At 43.0% G+C, this 19,753-nt stretch overlaps 1 protein-coding gene across 1 annotated transcript in view; it reads left to right on the top strand.

Moving 5' to 3' along the window:
- ADISSP (adipose secreted signaling protein) overlaps window positions 1-19,753 on the top strand; it is a 112,391-nt gene that overhangs the window by 21,362 nt on the left and 71,276 nt on the right. The window contains exons 2-3 of the mRNA XM_077478112.1: window positions 7,998-8,084; window positions 15,173-15,315. Coding sequence (XP_077334238.1) covers window positions 8,066-8,084; window positions 15,173-15,315 — 162 coding nt within the window. The 5' untranslated portion in view covers window positions 7,998-8,065. The remainder of the gene's footprint in view (window positions 1-7,997; window positions 8,085-15,172; window positions 15,316-19,753) is intronic.

The following is a 19,753-nucleotide window of genomic DNA, read 5'->3' as shown; positions in this document are numbered from 1 at the left end:
AAATTGCACGGGGGGGGGGGCAAGATTTTTTTTGCCAAGGGTCCAATCACTATTAAAAACGGCCCTGGTGAAACCGATGGAAGACTCTGGATCTGGCAGGCCACATGACCAATGATTCAGTTAAAGAAGAACTGGGGGGGGGGGGGATTCAAAGTGAACCCTGAATGGTGCCTATGCCAAGCGAGTGCCCTGTGTTAAGAAAGCAGCAGGGCAGCTGCTCAGCACAGGCCCTGGAAATTAGTGTAGATTGTTGTAGTAGCAGTGCGATTTCCATCTTTCACGGGGATCCAACAGGTATGGCACTTACATTTAGTCCAATGTAACTCTCTAACCATTGCCATACCTAAACTTAAATCAAGAAGAACACCAAAGCTTCAGTTTTTGGCCTCTTGTTGAACATACAATCAGCCTGACTTTTTGCTCCTCTTCCTCTAAGGCTGCATTCACACCTGAGCGTAGCGTTTTTTACCGGCGTTTTGACGCGCGTTTGCATACAGCGTTTTCCGGTGTTTTTTAACTTCAGCGGGTTTTTTCAGCCAATAAGAAAAATATTCATTTCTTCTACTTCTACTTCTACTTCTACTACTACTACTTCTTCTTCTTCTTCTTCTTCTTCTTCTACTTCTTCTTTCCATCTGCTTCCTGGGTACTGTACTTGGTTATTGTACTTCCGGTTCAACATTGTGCTCCATATCTAGAACTAGATATGGAGCTAGAACGCTGGCAAAGCGCGGCTGCAGCGGTGCTTTGTGTGCGATTGCGGCCCTTTGCCAGCGTTCTAGCGGCCGCTAGCAGGGCAGTTTTAACCCCCGCTAGCGGCCGAAAAAGGGTTAAAATTGCACACAAAGCACCGCTGCAGCGGCCCTTTGCCAGCGTTCTAGTGGCTGCTAGCAGGGTAGTTAAAGAACCCTGGCAAAGGGCCGCTGCAGCGGTGCTTTGTGTGCAATATTAACCCTTTTTCGGCTGCTAGCATGGATCTCTAGTATCATACAGACGGGTTACTCCTTCACCATTCTTATGAAGCTCTCCTGATCTAGGAGACATACTGTCTCATCCAGTTCTCCTTCCATATTGCTGGTCTCCATTTGAGCTAAAAATGGTGATCTGTGCACTTCCTGTGTATTTATTTATTTTTTTAATGTCATTTCCTTATGTAAATTATATTTTCTCTTGAGCAGATACAGCGACAAAACGCCCGTAGAAACGCTCGTTGTCGTGCTAAACGCTTGAATCGAGCGTTTCCATTTGTTTCTATGGGAATAAAAACTCCCAAATCGGCCTGATTCGCGCGACAAAAATGGGTCTCCGGAACTTGTTTGAGCTTCAGGCGTAGGGCTTCAGGCAACTTGGAGTGGAGATGTGAACCATCTCCATTGAGAATAATGGATTTTTTTCCCCTTCAGCGTTTTTGTAGCTTCAGGCGTCAAGCTACAAAACGCTCAGGTGTGAATGGGGTCTAAAACATTAACCTGGAACAAGTATACATACAAGAAAACCATAGTAAACACTGAAGTCTTCATCTTGATGCTTGGTCCAGGTCTGTAAGGATAGGGTCAGCCAGACAACTGGTATTTTTCAGATGGGGAGCTCAAGCATGGAAGCCTTGATATTTGTCTTGAGTAGGGTGGGGAAAACCCTAAAGTTCCAGGTGGACAAGAAGAGTTGAGAATTACAGCGGGAACATCTCTGTTGGGGTATCCAGGACATATTTGAAGCAGGGGTAGACTTGGACCTTGACGGGTCCTGAATGGATTGGCCCTTGAAAACCAAATGCCCAAATTCTTGCATAGTTGTGGCTGGTTCCTTTCAAAGCCCGATGTCCGGCTCCTCCTCCTGTGAACTGTGTGTGTGTGTGTGTGTGTGTGTGTGTGTGTGTGTGTGTGTGTGTGTGTGTGTTTTTTTATTTTTTATTTTTTTTGGGGCAATCCTCCACGATGTTGGCACCACTCTAGATCATTAGTGTTTGTAGAGCTCTGTAGTGTCTCCCCCTTCGGGCATGGCTCCATGAAGCCCTGTGCTCTCAGTAGGTTATCAGTCTGCCAGGTTAAATGATGCTGGTAATTATTTAGCCCCCTTCTTCCCCTTTTTTTAAATTTTTTTGAGTTGGGCTTCAATTTAGGTCACCTTAAAACTAGACATTCAAGTGTCTCAGAACAGGTTGTCTACGTTTTTATATTCAGCCACCTGTCTGGAGCAGAGGGATGTCCCTCTGGTGCCATTTTCCGGTTGCTGTGCTGGAATTTATCCTCTCATTTGCTGGAATTAACACAGTAATGGTTCTAAATCCCCCACACACAATGCCACCCGAGACCTTTGAGCCGGGCGCAGATTAACTGGAATAATTGAGAATGCAAATGTGGAGCCGTAAGGCACTTAGACGCTGAATATGAGCTTTAGTATGCCAGCCAACAAACCCCAGAGGGTGGACAGTTGTCAGGCTGGAGAGATTTTGGGCCTCAAAGGTATGGGCTTGCTGGGTATGATAACGTTGTGTTGTGTATTGCGGCACTGTGTGTGTGTGTGTGCTCCTATGCCAAGTGCCCCGAGGCTTATTTTAGATGGCTCATAAAAATGAAAACCTCCTTCCATTCACTACACTGTTTTCTAATGAATAGTAGTTGGTCTCTCAATAGTCATATCCCAATACAGGGTAATAAAAACAAACTGCCTTATGATCCGGCTTCCCACCATTAAAAATAACAGGTGGCACCAAATATAGGTTGGCATGTGGAAAAACCTATAATGCCTTTATTTTAAACTTGGGCACATTACACCAAAGGGGAATGAAGACTAACCAGAGTTGGCTTCTGATTGGGTGAAGGTGTCTGAATCGTGTGTGTCTGTCACGAAGGGCCACATACCTGATGTGAGACCGAAGTAGTGGGTAGGCCACCCTTGCCACTCTGTTCCTTAAAGCCTCTGGAGATGGAGACAGAGACTTGGTGGGGACACTGAGTGGCAGGGGTGCCAAGGGTGCGGAGCACCGTGCAAGCCTTTAGTCAAGGATCTGAGGTCAAGTCCAGTTGGGCAACGAAGTATAAAAGGGTTAATCAGAAGGAGGATCGAGATCCAAGCCGGAGTCGGTTCCAATGTGGCCGGTGAGTACAAAAGGGGCAAAGAAGTAGAATGGTTAAGGTACAAACCTGAGGTCAAAGCCAAACAGCAATCAAGCGTAGTCAAACAGGTTTCCAGGCCACACACTGGCACGGGAACAAGGGGGGACTGAAGATAATCCAGCAATTTGGCAGTGTCTGGGCTTGTATAGGGAAGTTTGAGGTCACTTCCTGTGTGCCTCCTGGGGATTTTCCCGCCTTTTTTCATCAGGTTGATGTCACCTCGTATGCTCGTCCTGAGCATTTTCCTGCCCTTTTCCATCAAGTCTTCTGCGCAGGTGCGGGTTGGTGCCCCGAGGCGTCTTTGGCGCAATGCTTAGTTGGCACGGATTTCCTCTTGCGGCAACACGCCATTGGTGCATACGTAGTAAGCCATGGACTCTTAAATATAATATTATTATTATTATTATAAAAAAATATATAAATATATATCCTTCCTTTTTTTTTTTTTTTTTTTTTTTTTTTTTTTTTTAACTGATAAATAGGTTTAAAAAATATTATAGGGATTCGTCTTCCTTTTTTGTACCATCAACAGGTTATTCTATCATTTTGATCAATGTTGAGTTGCCAGGGCCTCTAGATATTGAATGAACATAGTCTACAGGGGAGACATTTGCATCATATTCCAAATTGCACTCAACATACAGGCATAACCTGGTGCAAAAGGGGGGCATTGGGCATTTGGATAGGTTTGTAGGCAGGTGCAGTTAGGTAGACTCCCCCCTAGGGGGCTCTGTCCTAAAATAGTGTGTGGCAAGGTGAATAATGTAATTGGGTGTTGGGTCCCTTTTTTATTTATTTATTTATTTATTTTTCCCCCTTAGACAAAGCCGCGATGTAGGGGTAGAGGCAATGGGCTTGTGTATACCAGGTTGGGAAGAGCCTAGTGCAGCTGGGGATGGGAGCCAGATAGCCCATCAGCATGTAGACGTAGTCAGCCGTGAAGAGGTCCTGCATAGGGCTGGATGGCGGGGTGCGGTAGTGCTGCACAAAGAAGAACTCACTGTAGTCATCCTGCCTCCTATGGTTGGTGGAAGCTATGAGCGGGCTGCAAAAGGCCTTTCAGGCCAGGCCAAGTGTACGCTGCTGTGATTTTTCTATTCCCCTTGAGGTCCTTGGAGAAGTTTACAGATCCTAGAGGAGCAGCTGCAGCAGTCTTGTTTTCTGGAACAGCATGCAGGGAGTTGTGAGCTGCATCCATAGAGCCTCGGGCAAGTCAGAGCCCTCTGAGTGAGAGTAATGACCCTGGAAAGGCGAGAGACTGTGCGAAGGGAAGATGGCTTAAGGGTGAAGTACTGTGTGCTGCTTTCACATAACGACTGCTGTGGTACATCCACTATATGTGACTGATAAAAGTAACGTCAAGTGACCCCTGAGTAGTATATCTATGTGATGTGACTGGTTGCTGCCATCTTCTGTAGAAACATCAGTAAAATGAGGAAACTGTACAATTTGTGTGACCATTCCTATCTTGTGAATATAAAGGCTGATGCGGGGGATGTCCTAGAAGGCCTGTGGCATGGAATTGGACACAATATGGCGGCTGTAGAGGGCTACAAGCACGTGGGTTATTCTATTAAGAAGTAGGGTCGGGACTTTGTACCTCTTTGCGACCCACACCGAGCCAATCAGAAGACCCCTTACAGGCTTGTTTTTTGAAGGGGGAGGTTTTTTTTTTTTTTTGCTTTCTCATACCAGTTAGAGGGTTTCTAAAGATCCTTGCGTTGGGCTTCTTTAATACCAGAGGGGTTGCTAAAGACTCCGGAGTTGGGTCTCTTTCATAACCAGGGGGATCCTGGAGTTTTATTTTTATTTTTTTTATTTTTATTTTTTCGTAGTGGGCAGGTTGCTAAAGATCCTGGAGTTGGGCTTCAAGTACGAGGTGTTTTTTTATTTTTTTTATTTATCATTTTTATTTTTTATTCCTTCCTTTTTTTTAGATGGCGTCCTGAGAACATTGAGTAGGCAGTTCTAGTTTGGTCTTTCCTTGGTGCGGTGTTGGGTTTCCTGTTGTTGGGAGGTTTGAACGCGGTAATTTATGGCTGCAGGTGGGGTGGTGGGAGTCTGGAAACCACCGCAAAGGTTATGGACGGGTTACATGTACAGGGTGTGCCAAGTGCGACCGTAATCGGCGCTGTTTATATCTTTGTGTCAGTCCCTGCCCTGTCGCCCACACTGCCTCCTATTTCCTCTCTTTGTGGCCACAGAACTCACTTTTAACGTAATGATGGCAAAGCTTTCTTTTTATTTTATTTTTTAGGATGGAGTGGAGGGATTAGAACACCTGTTATGTTTTATTGCTGTTTGTGCCCCTTGTACAGGCAGTCGCATACCCGTACGTCGGCACCGTCTTTCGAGTTCAGGGCATGCTCACCTTTCCAGTCAACTCCCACTGTTATTGGACGTGGCGTCACTTTGTCAACAGGTTTCAGCCAATGACTCATGACTGGAACCTGCTGATCAGCTGTGTAGAGGGCTCTGTAGAGAGGGAACAATCTGTCTGTTTGTTTCTTCTCCCTGCTTTGCAGGAAGAAAATTATTATTATTATTATTATTATTATTATTATTTATTATTCAGGCTTTATATAGCGCAGCGCTTTACAGTGCAGCTATCGTACAATACAGGATATTTTAGTAAAAAGCAGCACACATTACACATTTTTAGGCATACAGTTAACTCTTTGATCTCCCCTAGATGTTAACCCCCTGCTTGGCCAGTGTCATTAGTACAGTGACAGTGTATAGTATCATCAGTGATCGCTGTACTAGTGTCACTGGTGATGTCAGTGTTTAGTTTGTCTACCTCCCAGCCGGCATCCATTCATGTCAGATTGCCCACTGCACTATCACCGTCCCACTATAAGTCACCTATCACTGCCATTGCCAATATAATACCAAAAAAAAAAGATATATATATACTGTATTTATCGGCATATAACGCGCACCCCAAAAATATATATATATATATATATATATATATATATATATATATATATATATATATATATATATATATATATATATATATATATATATATATATATATATATATATTAATTTAATTATTTATTTACACATACAGTGCCTTGCAAAAGTATTCACCCCCTTGGCATTTTTTTTGTGTTTTGTCGCCTCACAACCTGGAATTTAACATGGATTGTTTGAGGATTTGCATCATTTCATTTACAACACATGACCTCAACATTTGAAGATGTGTTTGCTTCACCATAAAAAACAAAATAACTTAAAAATTCACCCCCCCTAAAGTCAATACTTTTGTAGAGCCGCCTTTTGCAGCTATCACAGTTCCAAGTTGCTTTGGATAAGTCCCTATGAGTCTTGCCACATCTTACCACTGGGATTTTTGCCCATTCCTCCTCCTTGCAAAACTGCTCCAGCTCCTTCAAGTTGGATGGTTTTGCGCTTGTGAACAGCAATCTTTAAGTCTGACCACAGATTTTCTATTGGATTGAGGTCTGGGCTTTGACTAGACCATTCCAACACATTTACATGTTTCCCCTTAAACCACTCAAGTGTTGCTTTAGCAGTGTGTTTGGGGTCATTGTCCTGCTGGAAGGTGAACCTCCGTCCTAGCCTCAAATCACACACAGAGTGGTACAGGTTTTGCTCAAGAATATCCCTGTATTTAGCACCATCCATCTTTCCCTCAACTCTGACCAGTTTCCCAGCCCTGACTGCTGAAAAACATCCCCACATCATGATGTTACCACCACCATGTTTCACAGTGGGGATGGTGTTCTTTGGGTGATGTGATGTGTTGGGTTTGCACCAGACATATCATTTTCTTTGATGGACAAAGTTCAATTTTAGTCTCGTCAGACCAGAGCACCTTCCTCCATACATTTTGGGAGTCTCCCACATTCCTTTTCGCAAACTCAAAACGCGCCATTTTGTTTTTTGCTGAAAGTAATGTCTTTCTTCTGGCCACTCTGCCATAAAGCCCAACTCTATGGAGCGTACGGCTTATTGTGGTCCTATGTACAGATACTCCAGTCTCTGCTGTGGAACTCTGAAGCTCCTCCAGGGTTACCTTTAGGTCTCTGTGCTCCTCTCTGATTAATGCCCTCCTTGCCCGGTCTGTGAGTTTTGGTGTGTGCCCCTCTCTTGGCAGGTTTGCTGTTGTGCCATGTTCTTTCCATTTGGTTATGATAGATTTGATGGAGCTCCTAGGGATCAGCAAAGATTTGGATATTCCTTTATAACCTAACCCTGACTTGTACTTCTCAACAACATTGTCCCTTACTTGTTTGGAGAGTTCCTTGGTCTTCATGGCAGTGTTTGGTTAGTGGTGCCTCTTGCTAAAGTGTTGCAGCCTCTGGGGCCTTTCAGAAAGGTGTGTCTATGTAATGACAGATCATGTGACACTTAGATTGCACACAGGTGGACATCATTTCACTAATCATGTGACTTCTGAAGGTAATTGGTTGCACCAGAGCTTTTTATGGGCTTCATAACAAAGGGGGTGAATATATACGCACATGGCAATTATCTGAAAAATAATTTTATGTATATATTTTTCGAATTTTACTTTACCAACTTAGACTATTGTGTTCTGATCCATCGCATATAATTCAGATTAAAAAAAAAACATTGAACTAAAGGCTGTAATGTAACAAAATAGGTAAAAAACCAAGGGGGTGAATACTTTTGCAAGGCTGTGTGTGTGTGTGTGTGTGTGTGTGTGTGTGTGTGTGTGTGTGTGTTAGGATATATCCTATCTATCTATATATAATCAGAGGGTCAGCATAGTAGCCAAGCAGATAGCATTTTCAGCAATGGCAGTCTCCATTTTGTTTTGTCTCTGAAATGGCATAGATTGTGTATGTGCTTCCCCTTCTTACATTGTGGTTGTTTGTTGTGCAGGGCCCAGAGTGCTGCCAATATGGGGGAACAACTTCTAATGTCATAGAAGATTCTGGATGGTGCGATAGATGGCTGCTGCCAAAAAAGGTACTTTTTTATTTCATTTTGTGTGTTCTTTTATATATTTTTCTCTTTCATTTGTACAGAGAACACTGGGCCATTCAGTTTCTGCACCAGAGGAGCTTACACTTTAATGTGCCCTCACAGTCATGGTTACATAGTAGGTGAGGTTGAAAAAAGACACATCAATTCCAACCTATGTGTGTGATTATATGTCAGTATTACATTGTATATCCCTATATGTTGTCGTTCAGGTGATTATCTAATAGTTTGCGCCCCCCCCCCTGCTGAGACCACCGCCTGTGGAAGGGAATTCCACATCCTTGCGGCTCTTACAGTAAAGAACCCTCTACATAGTTTAAGGTTAAACCTCTTTTCTTCTAATTTTAATGAGTGGCCACGAGTCTTGTTAAACTCCCTTCCACAAAAAAGTTTTCTCCCTATTGTGGGGTCACCAGTACGGTATTTATATATTGAAATCATATCCCCTCTCAAGCGTCTCTTCTCCAGAGAGAATAAGTTCAGAGCTCACAACCTTTCCTCATAACTAATATCCTCCAGACCCTTTATTAGCTTTGTTTCCCTTCTTTGTAGTCACTCCATTTCCAGTACATCCTTCCTGAGGACTGGTGCCCAGAACTGGACAGTATACTCCAGGTGCGGCCGGACCAGAGTCTTGTAGAGAATTTGGAGAATTATCATTTTATCTCTGGAGTTGATCCCCTTTTTAATGCCAATATTCTGTTTGCTTTGTTAGGCTCAGCAATACCAAGCTGCTGCTATCCTCTACTAGGACCCCCAGGTCCTTTTCCATCCTAGATTCCCCCAGAGGTTCTCCCCCCAGTCTATAGATTGCATTCATATTTTTGCCACCCAAATGCATTATTTTACATTTTTCTACATTGAACCTCATTTGTCATGTAGTTGCCCACCCCATTCATTTGTTCAGATCTTCTTGCAAGGTTTCCACATCCTGCGGAGAAGTTATTGCCCTGCTTAGCTTAGTATCAGCTACAAATACAGAGATTGAACTGTTTACCCCATCCCCATCCTCCAGGTTGTTTATGAACAAATAGGATTGATCCCAGCACAGAACCCTGGGGGTCCCCACTACCCACCCCTGACCATGCCCAGTATTCCCCATATATCACCTCCCTCTGAACTCTCCCTTGTAGCCAGTTTTCAATCCATGTACTCACCCTATGGTCCATGCCAGTGGATCTTACTTTGTACAGTAAAGGTTTATGGGGAAAAAAAATTGTCAAATGCTTTTGCAAAATCCAGATACACCACGTCTACGGGCCTTCCTTTATCTAGATGGCAACTCACCTCCTCATAGAAGGTTAGTAAATTGGTTGGGCAAGAATGATTCTTCACGAATCCATGCTGATTACTGCTAATGATGCCTTTCTCATTACTAAAATCTTGTATATAAACCCTTTTTTATAATAGTCACTTTAATAATATAATTTTTTATTATTATGTTACTGTGGGGGAGGGGGGCATTAGAGTGTAAGCTCCTCTGGTACAGAAACTGATGTGACTGTTTCATTGTTCTCTGTAGAGCACTGCGTTATGTCAGTGCTACATAAAAAAAAAATATATATATATATATATATATATATATATATATATATATATATATATATATATATATATATATATATATATATATATATATATATATATATATATATATATATATATATATATATATATATATATATTAGCACTGACATTATAGCTTAACGATTAATCATTAAGAATCGAGATCGCAATCTTTTTTTTCCCTTCCCGATGTTCAAAACAGCATGTCACTATCTTTCTAACAAGTGCCGAGAGTTTTCCCAGCTGGGGAAAAAAATAAATCCAGGCAGCCTGCCAAGTTTTATTACAACAGAAACAAGGTATTTTTTTAATTTTTTTTTTTTCGTTCTTTTATCAAAGGAAAGAACTCCACGTGTAGATGAAGGAAGTTTAACCATTTTAAAGACCAAACCTTTTCTGAAATTTTTTGCTTACAAGTAAAAATCATTATTTTCTGCTAGAAAATTTCTTGCAACCAAACATGATTTTTTATTTAAATTTTTTTGTGGAGACCCTAGAGAATAAAATGGTGGATGTTGCAATATTTTATGTCGCACTGTATTTGCGCAGCGGATTTTCAAACGCATTTTTTTTATTTTTTCTTCTTGAATACACTTTAATCAAACAAAATAAAAAATAAACCGTAAAGTTAGACCAATATTTTTAATTTTTTTTATATATAATGTGAAAGAAGATGTTACACTGCGTGATCTTTATTCTAAGCAAAAACAACCGTGATTCTCATTTTAGCCAGAATCGTGCAGCTCTATCTGACATATACCACAGTGCTGTACAGAGAACACTGACACCGCCCCCCCCCCCCCCCCTACAGTCATATACTACTATTTATAGCTCTGTCATATACCACAGTGCTGTACAGAGAACACTGACAGTCCCATCAGTCTCTGCAAAAGAAGAACTTACACTCTAATGTCTCCCCCCCCCCCCCCACAGTCGCACACTATTATTAGTTATTATATTAATACTAATTGTGTGTGTGTGTGTCTATATAGATTGGATAGATATAAATGTATTTTATATGCACACATATATTAATATAATAACTAATAATAGTGTGCAAATTTATTTTTTATTTTTTTAATATATAATTATACACCATACTTATGTGCGTATAACACACACCCCAACTTTAGGAGGAAATTTTAAGGAAGAAAAACTTACATTTAAATGCCCATCATTGCACCCTTGTCGGTGTCATTTGCAGCCTTGTCAGTTGTGTTTTTTTTTTTTTTTGAAGCTTTTCCTTTTAAAAATGGCGCCGCCGAGATACAGGGCCAGATGTCCTGTGTATCTTGGCGGCGCTTGGTAGTTCTTGGCGAAAACCACAGAGAAGAGCCAAAGGCGGCTGAAAGCCGCCCAAAGACTCACAACGGCGGGGGATCAGCGTATAACGCGCACCTGCGATTTTTTTTTTTTTTTTCCCCTGATTTTAAGGGGGGGAAAAAAGAGAGATAAGTCTAAGTCTAAGTCATACATACTCTAACATACATACATACATACATAGATACATACATAGATAGATAGATACATACATACATACATACATACATACTCTCTAACATACATACATACATACTCTCTAACATGTACTGGATTGTTGCATGGAGAACACTGAGCCCAATATAAGTAGGAGATGGTAGATGCTCACTTTGCCGTCACTCTTGATCACGTAGCTCGGTCCCATTATTCTGCTCGCGGTTGCTGATGACGCTGTGTGAGCAGCTTAAACAGGAGCAGACAGTAACCTAATTATTGTCAGTCTGTGTAATGTGAGTAAATGGACCCCTGAGGAGGTGTCTGAACTTTCACAAACCTATGACTAATCAATGCGGGGGACACCATGTGTCACGTCTGCCGGGGCCCCGTACACATCTCATTGTCACCCTCTTCTGCATTGTGTTGGTGGTTCCTTTTTTATCGTATCCTCACATGATGGCACCTCCTTTATGTTACCGGCGATGGAGGAATCTGTTCCCTGACAGATCACACGATGTACAGATGGGGAAACGTTCCAGAAAGCGCCAACGCTCATTACTGTGACCAACCTCCCACTGCGCCAGACAGGAATTTTATTTCTATCATCTGATCGCAATGAGGTGTCCCAAGCAACCTGAAAGGTCATGTGACTGTTGATTGCCGGCACTGTGTGTGTGTGTGCGTGCGCGCGTTTGCACACTTCACAAGAATCAAGAGGCCGCACGTCAGAATCACATCATTAGTTTGAGTTTCTTCTGACTATGGGTTTTGGATGTAGTAGAGAATGTTAAAGTAGAGCTCCATCCCAAAATAATAATAATAATAAAAAAAAAAAACGAATGGCCCATTTGAGGATAAAACAACAAAACCAGCGTTTGCAGCAATATTCCCCTTCAATCTGGAGATTTCGTCTGTGCTACTTTCTTTTTTTTTTTTTTGCTGTTCGCTGCCCTTAGTCTGATGGCCAGCAACATCCAACCCATTTCTTCTGAGCTCATGTCATCCCGGACGAGCCCCCAGGATGTGACTGGACAGTGAAAAAAGAAGCAGCACGGTGATAAATGCGTACATTTCCTCTCTTCCGATCAACATGATACTTGTCAGCACTGATTTGCTCCTTGTACTGCTTCTTCCTCTCACACTTCAGCCCTGCTGTACAGGGGCAGCAAGAGGCCAAGACCAGGTCACATGCCAAGATTTGCACTGCTTGGATTTACCAATGCATTTTATGATGTATTAATGACTGCAGATTTGCAGCAAGTGTATGTAAATGTAAGGCCTCTTGCACGCAGGGCGTTTTTTATTATTTATTTATTTATTTGCAGCTGCTTTTAGCAGCATCAGACTTTTTATTTATTTATTTGCAGCTTAAAATCACCTCTCCAGTTTGTTCTATGTTTCCATGCGCGCACACAGGCATTTAGGAGCTGTAAGTGGCATAGGCGTTTTCAAGCTGCAAAAAAAAAAAAGCTCAGGGCTAGCGCATTCTGAGGCGTGGCGTTAGAGCTGTAAAAACATCTGACACTGGTAAAAGCGGCTAAGCGCGACTTAACGCTGGATACAACCTCGATGAGCCTCGTCAAGCCTTTTTTTTTTTTTTTTTTTTTTTTTTTTTTTGATGACGTCAAAATCCATGGTTCCCTAATGAGGGCCCATTGATTAGACTAGAAGTCGCATCAGAAGTCAAAACATGATGATCCGACTTGCGTGCTGAGGCTCTTGAAGGGGAACCCACTTCAAAATAAAAAGGCATGGTGTCCCCCCAAAATCCATACCAGACCCCTATTTGAACATGCAGGTCAGGAGGGGGGGGGGGGGAGAGCAAGCATTTCTCCCCCTGGACCATGCCAGGCCATGTGCCCTCAACACGGGGGTTCTCCTTCCTCTGCCGGGGTCTTGTTCCTCTGCCAGTTCTCCTCTCTGTTTTTCCTCCGATGTTCTCCCTACGTTCACTCCCGCTGTAATGCTAGGGCCTCTGTGTGCCATTAATTATATAGCCATGGGGCAATCCCCAGTGATGTCATCCGGAAGCCCTGCCCCCTTGTGACGTCAGTGCCCCATCGGGCCCCAGGTGAGGAGAATTGGCAGAGGACAGCGTAGAAAGGAGAACCGGCAGCTGAAGACCTCACCAGAGAGGGGTTGGGAACCGGAGGATGAAGAAATCGTAAGACGCAAGAGCTGCTTTAATAAATTACTTTGTCAAAAACCTGTGTACTGTTTTATTTTTTTATTTTTTATTTTCTTGGCTGAATGGGTAGGGGTACAATTCACATAGGGTGGGGGCCCCTTGTTTAAGGGGGTTCCAGATTCCGATGAGCCCCACCCGCAGATGGCCAGGGTTGTTGGAAAGAGGCCCTTGTTCCTGCATGCTCGGTTAAGGGTAAAGTATGAATTTTGGGGGGTACCTCCATGCCTTTTTTTAATACTATATTTTTTTTTTTTTTTTTTGCCCCTCGTTTCCAGCCACATCTTCCTCTGTATGCCCATAATCTTGTCTACTCTAGACAGCTTGCGTGTTGGCGAAAAGCAGTGCCTTCAGATCTGATTCCCCCCAAAATTTCTATAATTTAACCCCTCAGACCCCCCCAATTCCTGCACCATCACGGCGACCCAACGCCCCCCCCCCCCGGTTCCAGCACTTTCACACCTTAGATCACCCCCCCCCCCCAGTTCCTGTGCCTACACATTCATCACTGGTCAACACCAACCATCATAAGAGAGCACTAACCCTTAAAGTAGAAGTCCAGCCTGAGCTTTTTAGGCTGGGCTTCTTCTCTGGGTCACAGGAGTGCAATTCGTCTTTCACTCCTGTGACCCGTTTTCAGCAGAGAGCGGTCTGAAGTCCGCTCTCCGCTGACGTCACACCGATCAGTCCAGACAGCGCATCATCCCGAGGATCCTGTGGATCCTCCAGCTGCCTGGACTGATGGTAGTCTAAGCACTCCAATGAGCAGGAGAGCTGCTGATTTACAGTCGGCAGCTCTGGTCTCAGGGATCTGTGAGAACCGAGCCATCGGTGGTCTTCGGTGGCTCGGTTTTCAGTGAAGAGGCGGCAAGGGACAGCTGCAGCATCGGTTCGATGCTCCATCCACATAGGATAGCAAATAGAAAAAACAAAAACCCCATACTTCTCTTTTAACTGCTGAAATGTGAAACTTCTTCTTACTGCACTGCCTATGCTATGTATTGCAATAAAATAAACCAATCTGGGGGTGTTTTTGCACATTTTAGGGGCTCAAAGGCGATAGGCAGTTAGAGAACATCAGTTTAAAAAAAAATAAGTCAATCTTCTTAGTTTTTAATATATAAATATATAGCTATAGAGGAAATATATATATATATTTATTATATTATATTTTTATTTATATTATATAAAAAAAAAAAAAAAAAAATCTTCCTAAAATGATATAATATTAGTTTGGGTACAGTGCTGTGTGAGGGAGTAGATTTTGGCAAAAACTGTTAGCCCTTGTACACACGGTCGGACATTCCGGTGGAAAATGCCCGATCGGACCGCGTTGTCGGATAATCCGACAGTGTGTGGGCTCCATCGGACTGTTTCCGTCTGAATATCCAACGGACAAAGTTTTTTAGAGCTGGGCTATAAAACTTTCCGACAACATGATCCGATCTGACTTTGTCCGATTGTGTGTAGAGAATTCCAATAGGACAAAGTGGCACGCATGCACAGATCAAATTCCTAGACCAAAGCTATTGGCTACTAGCCTGAACGTAGTCCCGTCGTAACAAAATTACGTCATCGCGTTACGTACGATCGGATTTTCCAACAACTTTGTCCGACCGTGTGTATGCAACACCAGTTTCGGACAAAATCCGACGGATTTTGTTGTCGGAATGTCAGACCGTGTGTACAAGGGCTTATAGCACTAAATACCGGAGAATGGTGCAGAATTACAAAGGAAAAGTATTATAGACTAGGATGCAAGTGGTTCAAAATGCTATACAAAAAAAAAAGGCAATAAGTTTTATTCTCTTTGAAACCCCGTGTCTAACTGATCTGTCTTTTGCAGGTACGAAGCCAAAAGTGGCTGGCGTCCGCTTTGCTACGGGATTACCAGAGGAGGTCGCGCACAATCATGTCCACTTTGAAGACAAGCTCCACGATTCGGTGGTCATGGTCTCCCAGGAGGCAGATGGAAATTTTTTAGTAAAGGTAACTTTTTTTTTATTTTTTTTGATAAAGCACCTTTTTATAATATGGTGCTGGCTTTGTGGGGACATTATATGTAGCATATGCAGGCAGTATACAGCCGTTGTGTGTGTATGTGTATATGTATGTGTATATATATATATATATATATATATATATATATATATATATATATATATATATATATACATACATATACATATACATTTTTTTTTTTTTTTTTTAGGGAATGACACAAATATATTATTTTTCACAAAGTCTGGTGCTTCTGTGTTTTTAGATCTCTTTTTGTCAGATGTTACTATGGTATACTGAAGTATAATTGCAAGCATTTCATATGTGTCGAAGGCTTTTATTGACAATTACATGTTTATGCAAAGGGTCAATATTTGCAGCGTTGACCCTTTTCCAATACCTCTGCAACTCTCCCCCGGGATGCTGTCAATCAATTTCTGGGCCACATCCTGACTGTTGGCCGACCCATTCTTGCATAATCCAAAGCTTGGAGTTTGTCAGAATTTGTGGGAGGGGTTTTTAATCACCCGCCTCTTGAGGATTGACCACAAGTCCTCAATGGGATTAAGGTCTGGGGAGTTTCCTGGCCATGGACCCAAAATTTCCTTTTTGTTTCCAAGACACTTAGTTATCGCTATTGCCTTATGGAAAGGTGCTCCATCATGCTGGAAAAGGCATTGTTCCTCATCAGACTGCTCTTGGATGGTTTGGAGAAGTTGCTCTCAGATATTTTTGTACCATTCTTTAGTCATGGCTGTGTTCTTAGGCAAAATTGTGAGTGACCCCAATCCCTTGGCTGAGAAGCAACCCCACACATGAATGGTCTCAGGAGGCTTTACTGTTGGCATGACATGGGACTGATGGTAGCGCTCACCTTTTCTTCTCTGAAGGTTTTTTTTTTTGGATGCCCCAAACAATCGCAAAGGGAATTCATCAGCGATAATTACTTTACTTTACCCCCAGTCCTCAGCAGTCCAATTCCTGTACCTTTTGCAGAATATCAGTCCATCTCTGATGTTTTTCCTGGAGAGAAGTGACTTCTTTGCTGACCTTCGTGACACCAGGCCATCTTCCAAATGTCTTCTCCTCACTGTGCGCACAGTTACACTCACACCTGCCTGCTGCCATTCCTGATCAAGCTCTGCACTGGTGATGCCCCAATACCACAGCTGAATCAACTGTAGGAGATGGTCCTGGTGCTTGCTGGACTTTTTTGGAGCCTTCTCCTCAACGATTGAACCTCTCTCCTTGAAGTTCTTGATAATCCGATAAATGGTTGATTTAGGTGCAATCTTAGTAGCAGTAATATCCTTGATTGTAAATCCCTTTTTGCGCAAAGCAACGGTGACTGCAGGTAACCATGGTTACCAGAGGAAGAACAATGATTTCAAGCACCACCCTCCGCTTTTAAAGTGGGTAAATAAGGTTGTCCCGATAATGAGAATTTGCCCAAGTACTTGAGTTATGGGATGATCGTGCGGCGGTGGGAGGAATATCGGTGAGTACTTGGGGAAAAAAGTATCGGTACTTGTACTCGGTCTTAAAGTGGTATTGGGAAATCCCTAGATGTAAAGCCTGAGCATTATTTACCTTAATGCATTCCTTGCATTAAGGTAAAAAAAATGTTTTAGGTGTCAGCAATCCCCCCCCCCTTTTTACTTAGCTGAGCCCTCATCCGAAGTTAATTTTCATGGCAATGAGGGACATTGCAATTCATCTGATCACTCTTCATACCATTCCGAAGTATATGCAAATTGCCATCATAAAAACTGAGGCAGCAGACTTTGTGAAAATTGTAGTATTTTGTGTAATTCTCAAAACTTTTGGTCGCGGCTGTCTTGGCTGTATTTATTGTAGAGGCAGCGCTGTCATCGGAAACGCACATCGCCAGCATGTCCCTGCGTTCACATTCCCAGCATACAAGTGTGACTGTAGGCAGCAGCGACTGCAGAATTCAGTGTTTGCATACCCAGCAGCTCTGTCTGCCGAATGTACACACATCCAGCATTCCATGTTTACATTTCCAGCAGACGTGGGTTTCTGTAGGCAGCAGTGTCTGCGGAATGCACATTGAATTACTTATTGGAGTGTGTGGATATAGTCTCGTGCTCTCTCGCTCTCGCGCTGTGATGAGCTTTGTCATCCAGCTTCTAGAAGAGGAAGGTCTTGAGTTTTTTTTTTTTTCTTCCAAGCGGATGTTGGTTGGTAGGGCGTTCCATAGCCGTAGTCCTTGGCCAGCGAATCTCCGTTCCCCTTTTGATTTGTACTGGGATTTGGTTAGATGATCGAAGACTGCGGTTTGGTGTGTAGTGTTTTATTTCCTCGAGTAGGTATTGAGGAGCGTCTCAATGCACGCATTTGTGGGTAAGGCAGAGGGTCTTGAATGTGATCCGATTCTTTACGGTTAGCCAATGTAGGCTCCTCAGGGAAGGGAAGATTGATTCCCAGGTTTTTTTTTTTCCGGTTATCAGCCTTGAAGCCGTGTTTTGGATAAGTTGTAAGCGCGCAAGTTGATATTGGGATAATCCTATGTAGAGGGAGTTTGCGTAGTCAAGTCGTGAATTAATGATTGTTCCAACTACCACTGCTTTGTCCTTCTTTGGGATGAATGGGATGAGTCTGCGTAGCAGGCGGAGCAGGTGGTGAGAACCAACGACTACTGCTCCTATTTGAGCATCCATTGACATTTGCGAGTCAAAAGTGACCCCGAGACTCTTGGCCTTGGTCTTTGGGGAGATGGTCTGCCCAAAGATGGTGGGAGGTGTCCAGGGGATCTTGGTTCGGAAATTATGGTTTGCGTGTAGGATAAGAAGCTCTGTTTTTGATTCGTTGAGTTTGAGGGAGTTGGTGGTCATCCAGTCTTCTATCAAAGTGAGGCAATTTTCTAGTTGCTGATGATGGTCTTTTTGTCCGGTGATACGAAAGTCAAGTTGAGTGTCGCGTACGAGTGGAAGCAGAGGTCTGATAATCTGATGATTTTGAGGAGTGGGCGGATGTAAATGTTGAAGATCCTTGAGGGACCCCGCAAGAGACTGCACGGGTTTCAGAGGTGAATTCTCCTAGTTTCACTGTCTGTGGCCGATTTCCTAGGAAGGATACGAACCATTGAAGATCTGAGCCTTTGACTCCTGCTACTTCTGTGAGGCGGAAGAGTAGAGTATTGTGGTCCACTGCATCAAACGCTGCGCTGAGGTCCAACAGTACCAGGAGACCTGATTCTCTGTCATCTGCTACTTCGAGGGCGTTGTCCCAGATCTTGAGGAGAGCTGTTTCTGTTCCATGGCCTGGGCAGAAGCCTGATTGCAGCGGGTCCAGGAGTTTGTGTGTATCCAGGTGGTGTTGTATCTGTTGTGCTACTGCTTTTTCCATGATCTTGGAGATGGTGTTGAGGCTTGTTATCGGCCTGCGGTTGTTTGGGTCCTGAGGGTCACGTTTAGGTTTCTTTAGCAGAGATTTGACAATGCCTTGTTTGAGGGTGACCGGTACAATCCCTTCTTTAAACGACTGACTTATGAGGTGCGTTATAGTGGGAGCCACGATGTCGGAACATTCTTTCAGGAGTTTTGTGGGGATGATGTCAATTGGTGATGTATTGTCTCAAAGGTGTGTGTGTGTGTGTGTGTGTGTGTGTGTGTATATATGTATATATATATATATATATATATATATATATATATATATATATATATATATATATATATATATATATATATATATATATATATATATATATATATATATATATATAAATATTCTCTCTTTGCAGCCACTTCTTGCACTTACTTCGGCATTGGCTGCATATCATTGCTGTGGTCCGGCATTCTTCTAATGACCATGCCCTTGCTAGAAGCCCCCAACAGATGTGCAAATCACACTAGACCGCAATGCAGGGGAGCAATTAGGAGATGGTCGTCACCCTGCAATGTAACCTTTGCAATTTTATATGAAGAGGTTAAAGCTTTCATTATATTTGAATGTTTTGGATTTAGAACCTACTTTGAGCCTTCGGCCACACCTGAGCGCTTCGTTGCTCGTTTCCTGAAGTGCAACAAGTAGAGTCCATTCACGACTGATCGCTGTCACTTGTCTTCTGTTGCATGAAGCTCGAAAAAGTATAGCGCATGGTTTTTGGGGCCTACACTCACGCCTAGTGTGAATGGGGACCAAATGATGGAAAAATAAGTGAGACCACTGCGCTGTCAGAACGCGCGGCTTGTTTGATGTGCTGTGGATATTCGAGGCGATATTTACCAGTAGGGAGGATTTGCCCTTTTTAAAGGCTGCTGGTAATGGCGGTGTTTGTTTCCAGTAATTGCTTCTCAGAATGTTGTGAAAGGAGACCCTTTATAACTGTTACCGCCGGCCGCATTACCCCACATCCCACCGCCTCTTATTGTGTCTTTTGAGTCAGAGCAGGAGACTCGAG

This window comes from Lithobates pipiens, unplaced genomic scaffold, assembly GCF_037356315.1.
Source record: "Lithobates pipiens isolate NorthernLeopardFrog02 unplaced genomic scaffold, aLitPip1_a1.2 Scaffold_13, whole genome shotgun sequence".
NCBI lineage: Eukaryota > Metazoa > Chordata > Amphibia > Anura > Ranidae > Lithobates > Lithobates pipiens.
This window is presented reverse-complemented; position numbering and strand designations above follow the sequence as displayed.